Here is a 24227-nt window from a genome sequence, read left to right on the forward strand (position 1 = left end):
AGGCGGTGCTGGGCCGCTGCCTCCCTCCAGCTTGTCCGGTGGAGGCGGCGCCAAGACGGCCATGGACTGAGGGACCGAGTCAGCGTCCTCAGGCCGCACCATCGCTCGGAGGGGAGTCAGGGGCAGCGCAGCACCCCCGAGCTGCAGCAAGCCCTAGACGTGCCGAGGGGGAGGCGCAGAGCACAAACTGCATGCTTGCTCCAGACTCACCGCCCGCCTCATTGTTACAATTTTTAGAGCAATATTATTTTGTTTTGTTCTAGGTTCCTGGGCTACCTAGACCCTAGGGTTTGGTTTTTTTTTTTTTTTTTAATCATCCAAGCAGTATAATATATGGGTTCTATGCGATCCAGTTGGCCGCAAGTCAAATCAGACATTGGCTGGTTACTTCCACAAGCTTTGAGCCACCATTGACTTAGCATATTTTGCAGGTAGGACATACTGTAGGTCAAAGGCTTTGTAGTTGGGTTGGTTCCTTTTCTCTTTTGGTGGCCTTTCTATGTAATAGACACAGCAGCTCTCAACCTGTGGGTTGCAACCCCCACAATGGTTCCGTATAAGATATCAAATACTACATTACAATTCGTAACAGTAGCAAAATCAGTTATGAAGTAGTAACAGAAATAATTTTATGTTTGGGGTCACCAAAGCATGAGGAGCTGTATTAAAGGGTTGGGGCGTTAGAAAGACTGAGAAACACCACAGTAGAATATGGGAGTAAAGGTTCTGTGTAGACACCAGCTGGACCTCTCTATGTTCAAGGAGTTGTGTGTGTTGTCTTCAGCAGCGGGGCTTTGCTGTCAGTTGTGGAAAGCAATCTATCCTCTTGTCAGCAGCTGGGTTGTTTGGGGATTTTCACGGGACCCCTTTGGCTAACAACTCAGATAGATGAAGCTCAGCCCTGGCACTGGAAGCTTCATTTGGTGACAATAGATGGGCCTAGATATTTTCATTGCCAAATATTGTACATACTAAGAAGTAATTAGTATTAATTTTTAGATTTTTCTAGGCTTTATTTTATGTGTGAGTGTTTTGCCTGCATGTTTGTCTGAATGTTGTGGATGTACAATGTTCCCAGAGGCCAAAAGAGGGCATTCGATCCCCTGTGCAGAGTTCAAGAAGGTTCTGACCAAACCAGGGCCTCTGGAAGAGCAACCAGTACTCTTCACCCTTGAGACATCTCCCCGGCCCACAAATATTAATCTTTTTACAAAGTCAGACCATTAAAAAGAATATTTTCTGTTTCACTTTAGGAGCCCACAGTAAACTTGTTAACAAAACTTGGCAAGACATTATTCGAAAGGAAAACACAGGGTGGTGTTTCTCACATAGCTGGATGCAGAAACCCTCATTATATCCTCAAATCTAACCTTATATACAAAACATTAACTCACTTCATATAGGCTGACTTGTTTTACAATTCAAAAAAAAGTGAAAATCTTTAAATTGACAGAGCAATGAAGAAAATGGTATCAATACCAGAACGACAGTAAAAGTGTTTGGTGAAGTGCAAAATAAAACCTCTCAGAAACCAGAGACAGAGCTTCCTTACTGATCAGCACTACCAGCGGCCTTCATCAAGCATTTTACTGGGGCCCTCCCAAGCTCAGATGGTAAATAAATGCCCGTGGTCATGTGGCTGGATACTCATAGAAGCAAATTGGCGATTTAACGGAATTACGTTAAGTGAATATTAAAAAAAGATATTATATTCACGTTAAGTGAATATAAAAAAGATGTATATTTAAACTCTTGGAATTAAAAAGTAAATTCCATCAATATTTTTAAGTAGAAAAAACAAATGAAGGAGGTTTGTGCTTCTTTAGCTGGAAATGTAAAATTAATAAAACTCCCTTATGCTGCATAAATCTGACAATCAATCAGCAGTGCGCCTGTCTGTGGTACTTTTCTCATTGTAACAAAGAACTTAAGGGAAGGGCTTCTCAGGGCTCACGGTCTGAAGCTAAAGTCGGTCGATGGAGGAAAGGCCCAGCAGGCCATGCCATGGTCACAGTCAGGAAGCGAAGAGATAAACGCTGGTACGCAGCTTGCTCTCACCCTTCTATTCAGTAAGGAACTATTGGAGTCCATGGATGTGGATCTGTCCCACCTTGACCAAAGGTCAGAGAGTCCAGGCCTATTCTTGCTCCTCCATGGTTATGACAGGAGGTTTGACCCAGGGTGTGACCGCCAATGGGATGCTTGGCCTAAGGTGTGGCCACTGCATGTCCTGCCTAAACAACAGAATACTCAGCTCAGGATATAGTTACTAGATGTTTCAGGCATTGAAGAGCTAATTGCTCTGCCTATTCTTTGTATCATAGTAAATAAGTCTTTTGCTTTCTTCCCCCCCCCTTTTTGGATTTGGGTATGTAAGCATACAGAAAATAAACGTGGGTGAATTCAGTGTTCACTGGGTTGCTTGCCCTCCTGATTCTATTCTGTGTCTCTAATTCTTTTGTATCTCTGTTTTTTCTGCCTAATATTTCTAATCCACATGTCCCTACCCTGGAACATATGAATCCATTGAAGTTGGACCCTGACATGGGACCCCAGTCCAGGGGATGGTGTTGCCCACATTCAAGGTAGGCATTCCCTACTCTCTGAGATGCTTCTGGAACTCTACCTACTATCTATCATCTATCTATCTACCTACTATCTATCATCTATCTCTTATCTATCTATTATCTATTGATCATCTATCTGCCTGTCTGTCTGTCCGTCTAGTGTTGTCATTTCTTACGCTCTTTTCTCTGCCTCCCCTGTTCTTTCTTCTCCCTTGCTCTGATCACTCATTCATTACGTATTGTTATTTTCTCTGAGAAAGCTGCCCCAAACTGAGCCCCCAGTCTTGGTTTAGCACTCCTGTCCACAACCACAGTGCCCTCTGACCATTGTCAGCATCCAATGTTGCAAGTGCCTCTGTGTGTGTCTAATTCACCCTGCAGGTTCCAGAAGGGGACCTAGAGGCAATGAAGGCTGGGTCTTCAACCAGTGAAAACGGCCAGCGAGGAGATGGAGACAGCACAAAGTGCAGAAAAAGGTTATTCCACAACACAGTGCAAATGTTAAGTGAGTGTGTACAGGCATTCCTAATAAATGGCTTAGCCCCTGCCATGGGGCTTACAGAAATCTGCTTAGGAAAAACCATAGTTCCTTGTCTTGCTGATGCCAGCTTGCCCATGGTTTGCTTTGGTCAACAGAAATACAGGAAGGTCTAATATAATGTTTTTTCCGGTTGTATTTTTCACATTTCTTTTCTATTTTGCAGATCAGCCGCTAGATGTCGCCACATGGCTCCATTTCTGCACTGACGTCCACCTTGAGAAGTCACCAGGTTTAGCATTTCTCTAGTCCGGGTCGGACAGGGCAACAAGAACACCCGAAGAAGCGCGACTCTGTTTTAGCTCAAGGTCACTTCCGGCTCCTGAGAGCCGAGGAAAGCTGCCGAGTGTTCCGAAGACTTTCAAAGCATCTTTGCTCTCCTGCGTCCTGAGCCCAAGTGGGATTTGTATGGGTCGTGTCCCGCTTCCTGTTAGCACGGATCTCCTTAGCGGTGCTCACCTTTCCTCCTAACCTGCTTTACAGCGGGTCTTGGGATTTGCCGGCTTTTGCTTTCTACTGTTTACTTTTGTTATTTGGGTGCATTTAAAAGGAAACTGCTCAGCCGCGTGGACACTGGAGCTGAGTTCGCATTCCAGTTTCGTGAAAGATTTCCCCTGTCTCCTTTCTTTCATTACTGTTTGAACTGTCACAAGTTTGAAAGCTTTTCAGTTCCCAAGGGCATTCAATTCACACACAAGAAGTCTCGTTCTTAACGAGCCAGAAGGTCCTCCCTGTTCCTAGTCTACAGCAGTCTAGCACTGTCCTGGACCTTATCTCGTTGTCCAGCTGAGAGGTTCCTGCAGCTACCCTGCCTTGCCCACTTCATTTACATAAAGTAAACTTAACTCAGCGGGCAATTCTTTGAAACGAAGATTTTTTTTTTAATTACACACGTCCTGCCTTAGTTAGGCAGCCCTCTGGTTATCTTTATTAACAGACACTAAATAATTTTGCATCATTTAAATGCCCTCCAGGGTGTACCAACTGATAGGGCCCCCGGGGAAGGTGGACCTGAGAGATACTGGCAAGTGGGCAGGGCCAGGGAATAACATTTAGCCTTTCTGATGGGGAGCTAAGTGACACTCCCAATATGCAAGAGAACGTGTCCAGTGAGGCACCCACGGCAGGTGAGTAGTTTCGACTTTTTTATTTATGAAACCTGGAATTGTTCCCATTTTTGTTTTCTTACCTAACTGAGCAAATGAATCGAGTGTGTATTAATTTCAGTCTGCTGGGTGGGTTTTCTAGCACTCGGCTGGCATGGGAGCTAGGGACAAGAGTGGTACAAAGCAACCCACTATTTGGGGCTGAATTACAGTCTCCCAGTATGAGAAATTTGCTTCAACTCTAAGACTAGACAGAATTAAAGAAATTGTATCGAGTATGAGTAATATCTTTATATAAATAAACACGTTACTTCGTTTGGGCTATAAAGAAACTTACTTCCAAATAACATTAGTAGTGAAGGTTAGGATAGATTGTGGCCTTTCTTTTTCAAAAGTAATATATGCAGTTTCTCCTGCTGAAAAGAGACAGGTTGTGCGTGAGTGTGAGCTCAGAACCATGAAGGGTTTCTCTTTGTGGAACTGTTACTGAACAAAAATAAAAAATAAAATTAAAAAATTTAAAAAAAAAAACTTTTAATTGGTTTAAGTGTTCTATGGCCACGGTGAATCTAAACTGGTGTGTTCATTAAAATAAAGTCCATGTATTATTAAATTCTTTTAAAGTAGCCTTATTTCTTTTGGCCTCCTTCTGGGGATATTTTAAACAATGTTCTATCTAACACAGTGAATCTGTGTTAGAAACACAAGGGCCCAGAAGGTGGATGAGGAGCAGGCAACTGCGTGAAGTCTTGTTTTATCCATAGGTTTAGCTGTGAACTGGGCCTGAGAAAGGTTATGCAGAGCCTTCTGTGGGATGCAGCAATGAGAGTCAGACTCCCCAGCAGATGGAATGAGGCGGGGATTAAAACTACGGGTTCAAGAAACAGCAGAACTGGGTTCAAATCTAAAAGTCCAGAAAACATTGAGGCGAATCATTGTCTCTCCCTTGGCCTCATCTAAGCAAAATATGCTTCACAGTGACATGCAGGAATCCATGTCCTTACCAACTCATTATAAGTGTTACATTTACTCCCAGTCCCCAACACTCATTCGTTTTTTCTTTTTTTAAGAATACCTATTCCAGCTAGCATGACGGATGTCTTTAAACCCAGCACTCAGGGCCATAGGCTGATAAATCTCCATGAGTTCAAGCCAGTCTGGTTTACACAGCACATTGTAAGCCAGTCAGGGTTGTACAGTGTGATCCTGGCAAGCTAGCTCTGTGATTCAGAACCCTTGTAGCTCTTACAGAGGACCTGAGTTCCCAGCACCCCCCTGGCAGCTCACAACTCTCTATAAAGATCCAGTCCTAGGGAATCTGATGCCTCATTTGGCCTCCATCAGCACAAGGTGCACAAACATACATGCTAGAAAACACTCATACCCGCAAACTAAAAATAAAAAAACTCTTTTTTGAATAGCTGTCCCAGATGGGGTGCAATAATAGCTCCTCCACACACCTGTGGTCTCCTTGATTTTTTCAAGAAGTATGTGTCATTTCTCTAGTTTTAAGGATTTCTTTGTGTTTTTAAGTATAGGAATTCTTGGCGTGTTCTGCCAGATGAATAGTTGACGGATTTTGTGCTGTTCTTGAGGCTGTGGGGAGCACATTTTAAATAACTTGCCTGCCTTTTCCTTACAGGCCATTCTCTTGTAACTGCCCTTCTTAGACCTTCAACGTTAGCTCACAAAGAAGAGCATTCGACATTGTTGCCAGAATTGGGTAGGACCTATGTTTTCGTACAACACATTTCCACGATTAAGAGCACTTGTTGCACTTGTGAATACCCTGGGTTCCTAGCAGGCACATGGCAGCTCACAACTGTCTGTAACTCTAGTTCTAAGGGAGTTGGTACCACTTCTGGCTCCCACGGGCACCAGGTACATAAAGATGCGCATACACACATGCAAGCAAATGTAACTATAAAATAAAAATAAGAAGTGTTTTTAATTACCATTCTAGCTGGGGTGAGATGTCAGTTCTCTGTGGGCTGTGGGAGGCTCATTTTAACTAACTTCTCTGTCTTTTGTTATAGACTCTCCTAGCCCATCGCCCACTCCCCTGTTAACTTCAACTGTACATTACCAACATTATCCAGTATCAGGTAGGTTCTGTGTTTTTACTTAATAGGTTTCAAGTCATTGCATGTTATCTGAGTTTCCAGTAAGGCACATCTGCAACATCTGGGTCCAGCAACCCTGACACTAAAACATTGGCCAGAAGCATCCCACGGCTCCCTCTGGGGGTAGTCTCCTGAGTTTCTTTCTCTTGCCTTTTTACTAAGCAGGAATTTTTCTGCAGAGAGAATCAATTATATCGTGCACTGAAGAAATGTTTAAAAGATTTAGAAAAGCAAACTGAACAAACACAGCCCTGCTTCTTAGGAAGCCTGTGTTAGCCAGCAGTGATTTAAGGTCAATGGAGGAAGATACACAATACTGTGCACTCTGTTGTGGTTGTTAAAATTTGTTTAAAGGTTTGTGGTAAAACTGACACTCAGAGGATACAGTGGGGGAAAGAGCAAGAAGTCAGAGTGAACGCATGAGGCCAACCATGGGTAGCAGTTTCTCATCTTAGGGTTTCAGGAGGCTTGTTCCTACTGTGAGGTGGGAATTCATTCCTGGGCACCAAACAGTCACACTTTCTGTAACTAAGAGTATGAGAAAAGCTGCTATAAATAGGACCTCAGGCCACCCCACTGCTTGAAGACTTCTACCATATCCCCAGAATGAGGTGCTGCTCTGGCCAGCGCCTAATTCCGAGCTGGGAATGGCCCCCGAAGCGTTGCCCATCTTTCCCTCCTTTTTCTTGCTCCATGCTCATCTCAGACAGATTTGAGAAGAGAGTTCCAACCCTCGTCTCCTCCACAGATATCTTCTGAGATGTTCGCATGAGGCTCAAATTCAGCAACTGACTGAGCTTCCTGTAAGGTGGTATAGAACAAAGACACTGTTCCATTGAAGCAAGGAACCTGACAGAATTCAGAAAACCAACTCCTCACCTCAGGGAAGAAATTTTAGTGCTTAAAAATGTGTGTAGACACATATCAAAGGGGTTCTGTTTGCTGTGTATCTTCCAGGTTGGGCTGAAAGTGAGATCTGCTTTGAGGACCATTTGGCCTTTTTCCTATCCAGGCCCCCACCACCCAGGACCTCACTTTGTCAATATTTCCCAGCAGTTTGCATGCAGCTAGCAACCACGCATACTCAGTGCTGTTAGGAACCCCTTGGAACTCTGTGTCCAAGGCTACAAAAGCACACAGTCAGTCACAGAGAAAGTAGGGTCTCTACGTCACAGAAACCATCTCAAAAATAGATGGGCTTCTATTGCTTCTGGTTGAACGGGGTTATGATATATACTCAAATATTGTGTGTATTTGTCACAAGAAAATGAGACGTCGTAAAGAGTTCTTACTGAAGCCTGACCCAAGCCCCAGTCTAAACCTTTCACGTGCTTGTCTTATTACTCTACAAGTTCTTTGCAGATGAAAGACACCGGAGTTTAAAATGTTTTGAGAACTTACCTCTAGCCAGTGAGCGGCAAAGTCGGTGTGCAAATCTAGACAGTTCGTCTGTAGTATCCTCATGCTCCACCAATATCCCAACCCCAAAAAAAGTTGCTTCATTTTTACCAGCATGAAATATGCTTGGCATAAAGTTCACCATTTTTGCCGTCCTAAGTGTTTGGTTTGCCCAGAGTGCTGTATATCTGTCACCGCTGTCTGCCTTCAGAATATCTTCCTTATTCTAAAAAGCCATCTTATGTTGGTTACCAGTCAGCCTCTCCCCGATGCCCACAGTACCATAGCAACTGCTAATTCTCTTTCTTCTGCTACGGATTTGTTTTTCATATTTCAGATAAATAGATTAATACAACAGGTGGCATTCGTGAGGCTTGTTTCTCCTAGGATAGCATGTATATATGTGTGTATTGGTTGGAACATGAAGTATTTATTCCTTTTTATGGCTGGAAGTTATTCTACTGAATGCATTAATTATCCATTCATCGGCTGGCAGAGATTTAATAGAAATATGTGCATTTGGGCTCTTGTGAAACGGGCTGCTATGATTATTCTTTTGCGACTTTTTTGGGGGGATGCCCATGTCGGTAATCACAGAGGTAGAATTATGGAGTCAGATACTGCATTTTTGTTTGCTGAGTTGGCCCCAATACTGTTTATTGTGTGTATGTATGCGTGTGTGTGTATGCATGTATATGTACACCTAGACTGTAAAGGTTCCAGTTTCTCCAGATCTTTGCTCACACTTGTAATTTTCATCTTGTGACTAGCTGATGGTCCTTGTCTTACCCTGCGGTAAGGACCGCATGCTACAGTGAAAAACACAAACCTGATACTCTTAAGCTACTAAAGCTCCCAGCTTAGGCCAGCCTCTCCTAAGTGTGTTTAGAGTGCTTGTGTTAGCCTACAGTTGGGCAGAACCATCTAAGGAAGGCCTATTTCATGCACAGTGTTGAAAGTCTAGGGTACTATTGAAGGCCTCTAAAGGTGAGGGAAGCCTGTATGCCCATGACCTTTTCCATGTTGATCACCACATGGAAAGTCATACGCCAATCCACACTGCTTTGGCTGACCGCCTCGTAGCCATGTTCTCTGGTGTGGCATGGAGTTCACAGTGTTTCTGATTTGCATTTCCCCAGTAACTTTTAGCACAGTTGCTGGCCGATTTCATTTCATGTATATCTTGGAGGAAAATGTCTATTTAAATTTACAATGTCTAAATCTTTCTGTTGTATAGTTATAAAAACTCTTTGTATATTCTAGATGTTATCTTCTCAGACACATAGCTTGAAGATATTTCCTTCCATACTGGGGTCATCTTTCTGCCCTTGGTACTGTCATTTTAATGTATTTTTATAAACTCTATTTTCTATCTTGTTGCTTTTGTTTATGTTTTCATATACAAAGAACCATTTTTCCAAATTCAAGGTTATAAAATATATCTCTACCTTTTTTTCCAGGAATAGTCTTTTATACATACAGTGTATGTACACACGCACACACACACATTCTATATGATATTTCCTATGTGTGCACATATACTATATATATTCTATACGATAGTTCCAATGTATAGACACATATTGTATATGCATATATATCTTCAATAAATCTTGAGTTAATGTTCTTAGACGACATAAGAAAATTCACTTTACCCTTTTGTATGTGAGCATAGCAGTCATTGAAAATATGACCTTTTCTCGTTGACTGTCCTCCACAGCCTTCTGAAAATCAGTTAGTCAAAGATATAAATTAACTTCTAGACTCTCAATTCTATCCCTCTGATCTTTATGTCTAGGGCAACACCACAATCCAAACACTGGAATTTTTGTTTGCTTGTCTGTTTTTTGTTTTGTTTTGTTTTTTCATCATGAGTTTCGAACTCGGGAAATTTGAATCTTCAGACTGTGGGAAGTCATATAGGCTATTTGTCCATTATTCTATTGGTCACCTTTATGTCTTGATGGATCCTATATGAGATGGGCAAAGTTGTACATGAGCCAAATGGCCAATGACTTATATGGGCCTTGAATAAACTTCAGGGGCCTCATAGGCTGTGGATGCCCTCAGTTTGGAGCAGTAAAGTATTTAGGGAGGAGACAGTGAGGCAGATCCATCTGAAAACGTATCAGCAACGTTATGGGTCATTAGTGTAGGCATATACTAACTTCTGCATGATGCGATCGTCTCAGGGGATCTAAGAACCCTCATAATTGGGTTCCATAACCAAATATGCTGATTAGACAAATATGGGGCTGAGAAACTATGCACAGCCTGTGGGTTTTGTGCAATCTACAGCTTATGGACTTTATATTTTTAAGAGCTCAGGAAAGCAAAAGAACAGCGTTTGATGGCACATGAATGTCACATGAATTGAGCTTCCGCCCTTCAGTCCTGATGAGAGCCAAGCCATATCCTCAGTATGCTTTGTTTCTACACTGTCTCTGCCTGCTTTTGCCCAAAAGCAATTTAAACCGCCAGGTCTCTATTAAGGCAATGTTCAGGAGTGATAAGGACTCCCTGCGTGGAGGAGCGGCTTGTGTGCAAGGGGACTGCTTATCGGGAGTGTTCTTGACTACAAGGAGGGACTGCCCTCATGCAGCTCCCCAGTCAGGCTCTCTTTATCCACTTCCACCTGCATGCTACTGACAGTGGTTGTCACCTATTGGAACTGCAGTGTAGGACAACGTGCACATTCACAAGTGGCCCGCATTGTGTGGTGCCTGCCGGTCCCTGTAGCCTCTTCCTCCACTGTCAATCCACTTCTCCGTCCCTTTCTTCTCATGAACTATAAAGCACTGGTAGTTCCCCCAACCTGCAATGACGTCTCAAATTCTAGACCATCTGTGATATTATTGGTTCTGTACCTAAATGTCTATGCCGTCTAAGTCTGGTGGTGACTTTCTGCAAGATACCACCAGAGGTATGATCACTTCAGAGCTGAGAAAACTAAGGCACCCTGCCTCTGTGTCTCTGTTGCATAGATGTCCTGAAGCTGCCACCAAGGGCGTGGGTTGAAATTGTCTTCGGCTGAGTGTTTTATGGAGCACCCAGTCGCTTCATGTTTATGCCCTTTCTCGACTTCTGTTTTACACAGGTATTACCGTCAGAACAAATAATATGTCTCTCAATGAAACGTCTGTCACTCCTGAAGTTCCCAGCAGCATGCCAAGAGGTTTGTTGCGTTTTCACCTACTCACATGGAGTCTGTATAGTGATGGAGATTTCCTCAGTGGGATCCAGCTGGTGACTGTAGGGAAACTGACCAAGACTGAAAAGTGCAAGCTAAGGGGCCAGGCTCCTGCTGCTCAGGCGCTCTGCTCTTGGAGTAGCTCATAGAAACAACACTGTGAACCAAAGAAACTGCAGCTAGGAAGGTACCCAAATGATAAATCAGACCTGGAATTGTGTGGGCCAACGAAAGGACCTAGGAGGGAGGCCTTACAGAGTCTGGGCTGGCCTTGTTCCCTACAAACCTTGAATGAATTGCCTTGAGAGACCTCCATGCCATTACTCTTAAAAGGAAGCCAGTCATGCTTGCCCCGCAGTGTCTCTCCACAGATTAAATGGGAGCTAAGTCAGAGAGCAGGCCCACGTCCAGTCAGGCCCCAATGCCTGCAAACTGATCGGCTGGGTGTTGAGATAAGGGTGAGCCTGTGGCCCAGGTGCTTGTGCAATCTCTCTCTCTCTTTCTCTCTGTCTCTCTCTCTCTTTCTCTCTGTGTGTGTGTATGTGTGTCCATCTGTCTAGTTTTCTGAAAGGAAAAAGGTAGAAGGTCTTCTGTGGATGGACTTGGAGAAGGTACTCCACATTTAAACTAGAGTCTCAGAAAGCCTCCAAATGGCTTCAGGGTTGTAAGTGAGTTGGAATTATTGAGAAGTATCTACGGAGAAGAATGGAAGCACTGGATTTCAGAATCTAAGGGAGAAAAATTAGGCCCAGTGCTTTGACTACCTTTTGGGCTCATGGATCTGACTAACAGTCTCACTGACGGTTAACTTCAACATGGAGCCAACATGATAATGTCAGCTGGAAAACACGTAGGGCCCATGGTAGACACAGCGCTACACGACATAGACTCTATAAAGGACAGCTAAGGTGGTAGAGCATTTTCATGCATCAGAAATTAGAGTCTAACAACAACCTAGAGACATAAAGATTTTAATTCTCATTTTCTCTGAAAAAAAAACTGTAAAGTGTGGAGAAATTATGTAGCCTGCTTAAGAACCCATATAGCGTGTCCTGTGTTTGACTCCAAAGCATAGACGCTCAGTCCTGAAGACAGAGATAACAAACTTCGATGAACCTTTATTTTTTTGCATATGTTTTGCCACTCTAGAATTCTCAGTCTTGGAGAGCAGCAAAATATATCCAAATTTTTGGCTGTGTGATACCATATTCCACGAGACATTGTTGGTAATACAAACAGGAGGCTTCAACTGTGGAGGTGTGAGGGCTTCACGGGTGAAAGAGCAGCAGAGAAAAAATTCTATGGTGAGCCGGGTGGTGGTGGCGCATGCCTTTAATCCCAGCACTCGGGAGGCAGAGGCAGGCGGATCTCTGGGAGTTCGAGACCAGCCTGGTCTACAAGAGCTAGTTCCAGGACAGGCTCCAAAACCACAAAGCATAGAGAAACCCTGTCTCTATGCTAGAAAAAAATTCTATGGTATGGACTTGTGGGGGAAGATTGATTCTGTTAAGGCTTTGAGGAAACAGCCAGAAAACTTAACAAATGGGCAGTCTGGTGGCACCGTTGCCAAACGTTCAAATGAGGCACAGTAAGCATTGGGATTCAGACGCTGCTGTGGTATAAATCTAGATGATGGATAGCCATGTGAGCTTCCTTAGGCTGGATTAGGGAATAGGGTGTGTGGACTGTTGGCTGGGCGTCTCTACTGTTCGCACCATTTTCCCGTTTCCGTGATGGTGTCCCTCTGACATTCTCTTTTCCCCACCCCCCGCCGGTTAAGAAGCTGGTTGGCAAGCTTCTCACCCGTGAATTTTTTTTTTTTTTTTTTTTGGGTGCTGGGATTATAGGCGTGCGCCACCACCGCCCGGCTCACCCGTGAATATTTGTTGGGTAGTGAAAAAGTCCACACTGAAATTCCTAGAAGTAAGAATGGCGTATTTCTTAATACATTGCGTTAGGTACTTGTCTGCTGCTAAAACAGCACCAGGACTAATAACAATTTATGGGAGAGCTCTCTTGACTTGGGATTCCAGGGGAGGGGAGCATGGGGAAGTCACACCTGCAACTGCACATACAAAGCAGAGAGAGCCACTGGGAAGGGAGGCAAGGCTGCAGCTTCCACAGCCTGACACCAGCGGCATGCTTCTTCCCTCGAGGCTGCGCCTCCCATAGCCTTCGCAGAGACTTCCACTAGCTGAAGAACCAAGTGTTCAAACACGTATTAGAACCAACACAAGCACTTTACCATTTGGAAGGTTGGAAAGTGGCCAATAACCCCCACACACCCAAAATGGTTAAGAATAAGAAATCCTTTTGGCCCTGGACAACCAATTGGTGAGCTCTTCCCTAGGGAAGGCCATCCCTCCCATTCCCAGCATTCCTCAGCTGCCTGTGGTTTTCTGAAAACATATATACAGGCAGAATTATATAGACTGAACATTTAGCCATGGATATTTGCAAATATATTTGTATATACGTATACATGTGTGCACGCAATAACAGTTGTTATTTTTTAAAGAGACCATGAATTTGAAGGGCAGTGATGAAGGGTCCATGGGAGAGTTTGGAGGGAGAAAAAGGAAAGGAGAAATACAATTCAATTATAAACACAAAAGGAAAAACGGAAGTCTATAGGCGGAGCTTTTCTGCTTCTCAGCAGTCACTCCCAAATATCCACACAGAGACTAATACTAATTATAAATGTTGACCAATAGAGGGGCTGGAGAAATGGCTCAGTGGTTAAGAGCTTTGCCTACTCTTCCAAAGGTCCTGAGTTCAATTCCCAGCAACCACATGTGTTCACAACCATCTGTAATGAGATTTAGTGCCCTCTTCTGGCCTGCAGGGATACATGCAGGCAGAACACTGAATACATAATAAATAAATTTTTAAAAAAAAATGTTGACCAATAGCTTAGGCTTGACACTAGCTAGCACTTACAGTTTAACCCCTTTCTATTCATCTGTGTGCTGCCCGAGGCTCGTTTCCTCATCTATGAACTTCTCCTGTTGTTTCTTCTGCATCTGGCTCACTACTCCTCTGACTCTGCCCTTCTTCCTCCCAGCATCCTCTCTGCCCTGAAATCCTTCCTAGCCATCAGCCAACCAGCTTCTTATTAACAATAGAGCCACACATTTTCATAGTGTACAGAAAGATTATCCCACAGCAGAAATCCTCGAATTTCAAAACTTTTTTGTGAAGACATATTCTACTTATTATTCTGACTTACTTGGAAAACTTTATTTTTCAGCAAGAATGGTACACCTTTTTAATGAACCAGGTATGTTGTTGTGTTAATGAAATGACAAAATTATTCCATTTTTAAATTGTAGCATTATCGTTTCTTGTATCTAAGAAGTGACCAGGGTCCATGTTAAAAGAGAAGAATATATGTCATTAGGTTCAGTGATAAAAGCTAATATTTCTGATTTTAAAGGAAGAACTTTTTTTTTAAGTTTGGAAGTAGCAATACATGATTGGGTCTTTTGTTTTTCTCAGATTTTTTTTTTAACCAACTATGGACATTTATAAAAAAAAAAAAAAAAAAAAAAAACCTGAGTGTTCCTCTTCCAACTAATTAGCTGTCATCATATCAAAAATAAATGAGGATGATCCATGTCTCAGTCCTAATCTACCTTCAGCCATACTCCTTCTAACTGACGTCACGTCTGTTGCCCTTGGAGCTGCTGTGGACTGGCGTAGGTCACGAGTGTGCTTCTTCACCACCCTGCAGTTTTCAGCTCTCCCTTACTACTTGGCCAATGATCACATTTCGTGTGGGAGAGAAGGTGATTGGAGAACTTGGCCACATGCTCACAAGTTACAGCTCATTGGTGGAGGAGGCTGCACACAAGTGGATGAAAAGGCTACACTTTTATAAGCTATTTTTGCTTTTAAAATTAATAATTTTATTTATTAATAATACAAATAATTGTTTTTAAGACATAAGTTGGCCAAATGAGTGAGTATTTTATCTGTATGTCTCGCCCTCAGTTCCGTTTGCTTCTTTGATCAGCACTATAAATAGTCTGGACAAATGGGGAAGTCCCCTCAACTTACTAGTTTTAAATTGCTTCCTTCCCAATCTGCAAAAGTTCACAGAAGTATTTGTCATTGTATCCATGAGCGTGTAGGCTTTGGGCCATAACAAGGCAACGCTTAGAACACAGGTGACCAGTTCTGTTTTACCGTTGTCTGACTGGGTAGCTCAGATTCATTTGACTTGATTTCCTCATTTGTAAGCTGTGATTCTTCCAAACCTGTGATTCTATGGTCTATTTTATACCCTTCGATACGTGAGAACTTTGTTTTCTCTCATCATGTTCAAACCATCAGAGAGTTTGTGGATTTTCCCAGTCAATGGTGAATATCAGCAAACTCTTGTCTGATATTATGCCTGCAAAGAACACTGAACTTAGCTGGCATCAGAACTCGGGGGTGGGGTTAAGTGTTAATCCTCTGTGTGGCCAAGTGAGCATAAAGTTCCAGGTTCCCACAAGGTGACTGTTAAAATACAAAGTTTTTAAAGATTATATGTGAGCAAAATTATGAAGTATTAACGCGTTTTCTGTGAGCAGGCAAGGTCATATCACCCTGTTCAGTTTCTCAAATGACACAGCTGCCTTTTCACTTCCTCTCCTCTCCCGTAGTGACGATCGCCATTGTTTTGGGGGTGATCGCTGGTATCGTTGGAACTATTCTTCTCATTTATTACTTAATCAGTCTAATAACAAAGGTAAGAGTTCAGCGGTCCATTTTGCTTTAAGTATCAGTGTGAAGAAGTTTGGGTGACATATTCTTCTGAGTACAGTTGAACACAAAGAGAGGCAAAATTTTGTAGAACTCCATCCTTTTTAACTGGGCACATAAAGACAGGGAATCCTCAACTGAGCTGGTTTTGCACTTGCCAAACTTAAGGCAATGCCCGAATATAAATCCCTTCATCATATCCCCATTGAAAGGTTGCGCAAAGTTCTTGCCAAATATAATTTAGTATATGTTGACGTATATAGATGCGCTAGTCAAATTTCTACTTGTATTTAATTTATGAATAAAATACTTAAGTCAATATGTCATACTTAGATACATTTAAAACTTCTATTTATTTCCTTTTTTAAGATTTATATTGTAATTGTGTGTGTGTGCGCATGTGTGTGTGTGTGCCATGTTTATGCATTGCCTCCAGAGACCGGAAGTGACCGGGTCTCCTGGAACTGGTTGTAAGCAGCCTAGTATGGATGCTGGGAACTGAACCCGTGTCCTCGGTGAGAGCAGTAACTAAGTAACTGCTCCTAACCACCGCACAGTCTCTCCAGTCCCACCTCTCCTTGCTTCTATTCTCACTCTTTCTGAAGGAAATTATTCAAAATTCACACCACAGTTTTCGCCCTGTGAATTTTTTAATGATTAAGGCCATTTTTAGAGACATGCACAACACTATACTTTCAGGAATTATTTCTATAATTCGTTAAATACATATTCAACAGGTCTCTAGAGTATGCAGTTCTCTACTGGAGACATTTAAGACACAAATTCTGTGTGAGCATTTACGGCACTGTCCCGGGCACTGTAAGGCTCTGTCCTATATCCCAAGCACCGAGTCATGTAAGATTGACAGCTGGGCATTAAGTACGTTCTATTTTTAATCTTTCCCCGACTGCTCCACTGTAACCATGATCTGTCTATATTGTTTCCATGAAATTGGAGTGGTGACCACACTATGGTAGCAGGGCCATCACATTAAAAATGACAGGAAATCTACACCGTTTCTTTGCTTGAATCTTCAGCTACTTTATAAACAACTCCCATAATCAGCCAGTTCTATCACCGATTCTCATTATTCGATGTAAATTTATCTTTCTTAGCTAATACTTTGTCAACAGAGGTTACACACTTCATTATTTATTAGTTGTTCAGTTATATATTAATTTATGACTGCTTGATATGAGGTATGCTTGATACGAGATGACACCTTTGTCTGAAGTCTATACATTGTAGAAAAGTCATTTTCTGAGAAAATACGTGAAAATGAAGTTCCATCTTAGCTAATGTTCAAACCCTGAAATGTTCAGTTGGCAAAATTCATAGCCTATACTCACTTTATCTACAGAAGAATTTGGGTTTGGGCAACATGACTCTGGAATCATAATCTCTTCATTTTGATTTTTATTTCCACATTCACTAATTGCTAGAGCAGAGAATAGGGAAAAGCCAATCTACAGGATCATGTGACCTCTGTTGAATTGAAATGCAGATATAAATTTAAGTTAATGAGCTGGGCATGGTGGCCCCTGCTTTTAAGCCCAACACTGGAAAACAGAGGTAGGTGGATCTCTATAAATTTGAAGCCAGCGTGCTTTACAGAGAGAATTCTAGAGCAGCCAGGGCTATATAGTGAGGCCTTGTCATAACAAAGCAAAATAGAATTTAAAGCAATGTTCATAGGTATTTATGGAATAGGAACTTTCCCCAGTAGAATTAGGCTATATGACTTTCAACCCAAAGTAAAGGAGTTTAGAAAAATGCTTTCTCATTTGAGGCATTTTTATCTTCAAGGTGTCTTTGATTTGAAAAGTGGTGGTGATATTTTTTGGGTTTTGCTCCTAGAAAAGCTCAGTTGACATACACCCTCCCAAGGATGAAGACACGGATGTGCCGCTAAGTTCCATCGAGCAGGTTAGTGGTAGTATCTCTACCTTCTTTTGTGTTTGGGGAGAAGGAATGAATTAGTGAATTCCATCTTTCTGAGTCATGCGGAAGCAAGCCAACTGAATTCACCAATGCTAATTACTTTTTAATGTGAAAATTGCTCATAGATTAAAGGGACTCTCTCCTAGGTAGGGAGCTTTTTTTTAAGTGAAACAAATTCTATAAATGAAAGAGAAAACAATTTAGTGTACTCCTTAGTTCCCAACCTGCAAATCAATACACGTGGGAGACCCTACAGTGGTTTGGATATGATGCTGTAGTTACAAAGACAGCCAGCTTCCAAACCCACACCCCACCTTGAGAAACTTGCCCTTTACTTCCCCAGCATGTGAAAGGTGAGGTGGGCTGATTGTGGACTGGAGGGTAGCCTGGGCTATGAAGCAAGAGTCTAATGGAGCGCACATGCCTCTTAGCTGGCGTCAGCTCTTTAGGCGCCTTTCCTAAATGACCTCCCCGTACCCTTGCAGCAAGTCTGGGCCTCTGCTTTCACCTCCCTATACGGGTGTCAAGTTGGTGCACACATGCAAGACTTCAGGGATGTTTTGTTCATTCAGAAGAATACTGCCCCAGGGTCATTGTTTGCTTTAAAGAAAATTTATTACCAACCTTAAAGGTGGGAAATAAGCCATGCAGAGTGTCACACGGGAGGGAGAAGCAAGTGAATCTCTGTAAATTCAAGGCCAGCCTAGTCTGCATAGTGAATTCCAGTACAGCCAGGTCTATGTAGAGAGATCCTGTCTTAAACAAAAGCAGAAAGTTCTTACATCTTAGAAACAAGGTGCCAGTATTCCGTCTGTGGGGGAAAATGCAGACTTTACCAACACCGGAGATGGGGATAGGAGAGCAGGGGGCTCTATTACCAGTGAGGAGGCAATTCGTCATAGCTGGATGCTGAATGGTCCCTCTACAGTGCGTCTACACGCAGCCTTGATATCACTTCACCATACAGTTCTCAGGAAACTTTGCCTGAAGCACCAACCTAAGTAGTATGTGCTGGGGGAGAAGTCGTCAAGAACAATGAGCTAGAATGATCAAAATCAATTGAAGCTTTTCCTGTAATTATTAACAGTCATAACGGATGAACCAGTTTTAGGCTCACTAATTTTTCATATTCAGGTTATGTTTGTGAGTGAAATGAGTTACAGAGTTCAAATGCATCCCTTAAGAGACATGAGAAAACACAAAATTCACTAAAAATGCTTTGGTTCTTATTTTATGAAATACCATTCCAAACTGATGCTGAAGTCCTAAAAGGCCAAGATGCTCTGTGGTCTCCATAGAAACCAGGCATCTTCAGGAGTGGCCAAGGAAGAGAGTGCTGTAGCCTCCTTGTACTTGGTCATGACTTGTGCTTGGTGGGAAATTGAGGAAGTGCATTGGAGCTAGCTGCCCACTGTGGTTTCCTCATGTGACCCTGCCAGCCTGTGTTTCACTGGGAATATCTGAGATCTGCCCTGTGCTGTCAAACACAGAAAGACTGGGAAATGCTATCAGGGCAGATGCTCTCACTGTCCCTTTTATATGTCCTCTGAGACTTGACATAACCTGAGTCCGACCTTCCAGTCAAGAAGGTAGGGCTGCAGGTAGGGCTGTGGGGTGCAAGCAGGGAACTGCCTGAGCCTCCCTCCCAGCAGTCAGAGGAATGTGCTGTAAGCTCCGTGCAGGTTCATCCTAAAAGGCTTTATTCCTAAGAAAGACCTCACAGACTGGGAGCCTTGACCCTGTGTATGCAAATCAACTCGCTGTGTTACCGCCTTGGCACTAGGCCCCGCCTCTACCCACCTTCTGTGGCTCCTCACCTCTGGAGAAGGGAGGAGCAGAACTGTGTGTGTTTCTCACCAGAGATTTCCAAAATAGATTTTCAAAAGGAAAAAACCTGTGCCTTTCTAAAACAAACAGACAAACAAAGCAACCCTCCAAAATAGCTAAACGAAGGTTATTTTATAACAATTATATTTAAAGACTCCTCCAAGAAGGCGGCATCCTGGCATCCATTTGACACAACGATCTCATGGTGTGGCAAATATAACTGTGCCCTGTTTGACTGTTTTGTACCTGCCCCATCCTTCCACAGAGCGTTATTCAAGAAGAGCAAGCCAGTGTCTGAAAGACCTCAGAGAGAACACAAGACTGCAGTCAATGGAAGAAGTAGTAGAAATCAGACATACCAGTACATTGTGTCCCTTCCTGAGCTGTACATTATAAGAGAAAATGTCACCATTGTAAGCTCCAGTAATTCACGATGGGGGTAGGGGTGGGGCGGGGGGAGCACCTCTGTTCATAAGCAACTGAAGGTGAAGAACACATTTCCTTGTCTGCTTGATTTTGAGTTGGTGTAAATTTTTGTAACTACTTGACTAGAAGTTTGCTCCAAAATTTCAACTGAGTTCATGCGCTGTCCCTTAAGACTGACTTCTTCGATTCTGTTATATTTTGTTCACAGGGTTATCGTTGAAAGGCTTAAGCGATTCCCTGGGAAATCCAAGCTTCCTTATCATCCTAAAGACTGAATCCCAGTTTCATTCTTTTAAATAATTAAAAGGCCAGCAAATCGTACCCCTCTCCTTCCTTGCCAGACAGGCAATACACAGTTCCCTGTTAGTGGTGCAGGTGCTTTTCCCACACTAAGAAAGCTCACACTCAGAAATGCCACACGCAAGTGTACAAAAGGATACACATCCATTATTAGATGTATAAGACAACCCAAAGTACCTCCTATTTTGAATAGCAAGTTGCATTTGAATTATTCCAAGTAATTGGTCTGACAGTGTTAAACTGACTCCTTCAGAGAGCACACAAAGGTCACAAAGAGATGTTTCTGCAGCCAGAGAGCCCTGAGGAGGAAAATGACGACAGACCCTTCCTTCAGTGGAAATCAGAAAGGAACTGCAACAGTATGTGCAACTGTGAGCCAATAAACTCCTCCAATCCACCCACTGAGCGCTTCCCTTGTTGATAAAACTTCAGAAAACCAAATAGAGGGCTTTCTAGATGTGAGTGACTGAGGGACTGTGTGACTATATTTGACTCTGACATTTCTTTATAGCAAGCCTTAAAATAATGAATGTTTTTATAAAAGAGGACATAAATTCGGGAGGGGATGGGAGGTAAGGTGGATCTGGAGTCACAGAGGGGGAATAAGAGATGAATATGTCAAAATATATTATATAAAATTCTCAAAGAATTAATAAAAATATTGCTTTTAAAATCAATATAAAAACAAGACCTGTGACTATCCATTTCCAAGTTGATAAGACTTCAAATGGCTTTACCCTTGCTTTATGATAACTAAATAAATAACTATATGTACATATTGGAGATTATTTTATGCTTGTCACATATTTAAAATAAAAAAATGAGATAAGAGAATATTTCTTTATGTATATTTTAAGTAGATTTAAGATTATTATTAAGTTTATTTAATTCAATGATGACCCAAGTGCCAAAGTAATTTTAAATGTACTTATTTCGAAAAATATAAAATGTTAGACTAAGAGAGGACCTGAGCTAACATTATCTCTAAAATAATTTACTGGTCAAAGACAGTAAGAGATTAAAGTAATGTTCTGTCTCAGCCAGAGCGCCAGAATGCGGAGGATAATTAAAGTACAAATTGCTTTAACCTTCTTGAACTATGGGATGTTTCTCTGTGTGTCTCAATTGGTTTCACATTGAAATTTAGTGTTTGTGTGAAGAAGTGACCTTTATCCCCTTTGTAGTTTTTATAATTAAATTGGGGAACAAAAACAAAAAGAACTCTTTCCTGTGAAGCCATCGGGACCCCATGCATGACCCTAACTGAAGTTCTTAAAATTGGGGATTGACGTGAGCATGGGTAGTGAAGCTGGTTAATTAACTTGTTATCAGACACTGGTGTTTTCTATAGAGACGGAAACAGAGGGTCCCAGTGAGGGAGAAGGAGACAGAATGTGACCAAGGAGTGTGAAGAGCCAGGGAAGACTGTGGCAAACCAAGTGATGTTAATATCCAGGGCTGCGTCCATGGCCTTCTCGTGTGTTTTAGGCATTTATTCCGCCAAATAGCTATTCTCCCAAAGAAGTTCCTGAAATCCAGTTGCTACTCAAAGAAAAAGATATAAAAAATTCCACCCACAGCATGAGTGTGCTGTGTCAAACGAGGGCTAGCATGCCATGTCCCCAGGTCTGCTCCCCTGGAAGTCATGTTCTGGTGGCTGCAGAGTCACTTCCAGCTTCTAGAATTAAACGTGTCTTCCGTTGGCAGTGTAAAAGTTTCAAGAATGACAGCAAAGGGTAGAATATTCAGGGAAGGGCTTTATCTCCAACTGCACCCGTCAGCCCAAGGATACCAGATCATTCTGGAGTGTTCTGGGTCAGGAGTCTCTGAAGGATTCCAGGATACTCACATTCCTCCAAAGGAAAGGTAAGCTCCAAGACCCAGTGTTCCCACGTGTAACACCCGCTCTGCTTTCTCACACACCAACCTGCTCTGTCTTGCCCACAAGTGGGCATACTTTGCCTCTCTTGTCCTAAAGTGGAGGCATAACAGGTCCCCCATCCTCACAAGAGACAGTGGCAGATCTACTGTTTTTAATATGGTGAAAATATCAAAGCAAGTGTTACTCCAAATTCTTCAGAGGCACACTCACATAGTAATCAGATAAGTTATATAGAAAGGTTTAATCTTAAAGGTAAATCTAAAGTGCCTGGTAAAATAAAGATTTCACAGGGTCCTGTGTCCTAGACTTCAGAACACCAGAACCTGGAGGACAGAATGCTACAGATAAAACGAACAAACAATACTGCAAAATACTTTACATGACATTATTTTTATTGTTTTGATGATCAGGGCCACCACTGTCCCATAAGACTTCCCAGCACTGAATCCCTGCTCCAGGAAGGAATTAAAACATACGCGGTTTACGCTCCTTTTTCGAAGGAAACGTGAAGGTGGCTGAATGCTAGAACAGCATTCTGGCAGAGGGATGACTGTCTCTTTCTTCTGCTGTGACTTAAGCTTCTATTGTCGGATAAGGAGAGAACTGAGTGTCTGTAAAGATTTATCAGAGTTTGCAGCATTAGAACCACTGATTGCAAAGACATTACCTTGCCTCATCTTAAGTCTGTATCAGCCCCCGAGAGTCCTCCAAGTATAAGGATTCAACTTCACGGCAGCTGGATCACGGACAAGTCTGTGACACTGAGGGTTCTCAAGCCCAAGGGTGGCTTTAGGATGACGGTCAAGCTCGGGTGTGTCTGGCACACATCTGGCCGATACCCACACTGCTATAAGAACTTTATCAGAAGAACTAGCATCACAAATGCAGGATGAGGATGGGGGTGTTCCGATAGACCGCAGAGCCTTCTAGAGGCTCCACTTTAGAAACTAAGAGTAGAGCAGTCCTTCCTGTGACACCCAGAAATGACTCTCAGCATCTTCTCTAAAATATTCAGTGATGCACGCTCCCCTCCCCCACCGTGGAATGTTGATTCCAAGTAAACTCGGTGAGTTTGCTGATGGCCTCACAGTGTAAGAAACTTTAGTGGTTAAAATGTGCCCCACTTTCTTAGCTTCTCTTGATCCTGAAGGCATCCTGATTCTCATCAGCACCTCTTTTGAAAATGGCCTTGGTTTCAAATCACCTGACTCATTCCTGGGTCATCCTAAGGACAATTCCCATGTCTGTGATTAGCACAGAGCAGCCTCACTGAAACACAACGTAATGACAGCAGCTGACTGTCACTGAGCCCTCTGCTGAGGACCTTGAGAAGACAGTGCCACAAGCAGCCGCTCTGGCCACCCACACAGAAGAACTTCCTTTTCAGAGCAGGGGCTGAGTCTGAGCAGCTCCCTAGGCCCCCTGGAAGACCCTAGACGTCTGAAAAGAAAGATGCCTTTAATTGTATCATTTGTTTTTGAACCCCAGTAACCTGAAGGAGTTCTAACCTACCCGTCGCCACCCACAGTTTGTATTGTTTCTGTGCCCAGCCGGGCTTCTCCTAATGAATCATTTAAACAGCAATTCTTGCTGTGGCTCACAGCTTGCTCCCACCATGCTTTGGTACCTTCTACTTCTTTCTTTCTTTCTTTCTTTCTTTCTTTCTTTCTTTCTTTCTTCTTTCTTTCTTCCTTTCAGGTGGATATTTGTGATTGGTTTCAATTGAATTAAATTAGACTATATTGAATAGGGTTTATAACCACACATCAGTTGGAATTTCATTTTTTTTCTTGTTCCCTGTGGCTGATTTATTCTCCCTGAATAGATTCCAGAGGGAAAAGAGGATGACGAGAGATGGGATCCACAGTTTGGGGAGTCCAAGCCTGCATAGGAGACTGGGCCGCTGGCATTGATACCCCGCTGGAGAAAGCTGCTGGGACCAGCCTTCCTGCTGGGAGCCTGTATGGTTGATTGTCCAGTTCCCTGGCTTTCTAGGAAACTTCACACACTAAAGAATCCTTCTCTGTAGACACAGAAGTTTCTAAGACAGAAATTTTCCTTTTACTTATTTTTTGCCTTTGTCTGCGCTCTTCCTGTTTCAGATGAGAATTTCATAACCAAAAGTAAGAATTATAAAATACCTCAATATAGTAGGTCAGATTTTAAGAATTAACAATTAA

At 42.6% G+C, this 24227-nt stretch overlaps 1 protein-coding gene and 1 long non-coding RNA gene across 3 annotated transcripts in view; one reads left to right on the forward strand and one right to left on the reverse strand.

Annotated features, from left to right (window-relative positions):
* LOC126513265 (uncharacterized) overlaps positions 1 to 24227 on the reverse strand; it is a 351195-nt gene that overhangs the window by 302503 nt on the left and 24465 nt on the right. The window lies entirely within an intron of this gene.
* LOC126513259 (glycophorin-A) lies at positions 4132 to 21211 on the forward strand. Of its 2 annotated transcripts, XM_050161556.1 has the most exons (8): positions 4132 to 4232; positions 5854 to 5934; positions 6248 to 6316; positions 10830 to 10907; positions 14173 to 14202; positions 15572 to 15657; positions 17529 to 17597; positions 19705 to 21211. In XM_050161556.1, exons 1-8 carry the CDS (start codon positions 4196 to 4198, stop codon positions 19735 to 19737), a joined length of 483 nt encoding a protein of 160 aa, XP_050017513.1. In that variant the 5' UTR covers positions 4132 to 4195; the 3' UTR covers positions 19738 to 21211. The 2 variants fall into 2 exon arrangements, with proteins under 2 accessions (XP_050017513.1, XP_050017514.1); XM_050161557.1 differs by lacking the exon at positions 5854 to 5934 and having other exon boundaries at positions 4157 to 4232.

Source organism: Alexandromys fortis, unplaced genomic scaffold (assembly GCF_014885135.2).
Source record: "Alexandromys fortis isolate MF-2015 unplaced genomic scaffold, M_Fortis_MF-2015_v1.1 scaffold_127, whole genome shotgun sequence".
Taxonomy (NCBI): Eukaryota; Metazoa; Chordata; class Mammalia; order Rodentia; family Cricetidae; genus Alexandromys; species Alexandromys fortis.

Excerpts from the sequence above, each read along its gene's own strand:
- LOC126513259 (XM_050161556.1), top strand. The coding sequence starts at position 4,196 with ATGCAAGAGAACGTGTCCAGTGAGGCACCCACGGCAG. Across the intron at positions 6,317-10,829 it reads CCAACATTATCCAGTATCAG|GTATTACCGTCAGAACAAAT; the intron begins GTAGGTTCTGTG and ends TGTTTTACACAG. Across the intron at positions 14,203-15,571 it reads ACACCTTTTTAATGAACCAG|TGACGATCGCCATTGTTTTG; the intron begins GTATGTTGTTGT and ends CCTCTCCCGTAG.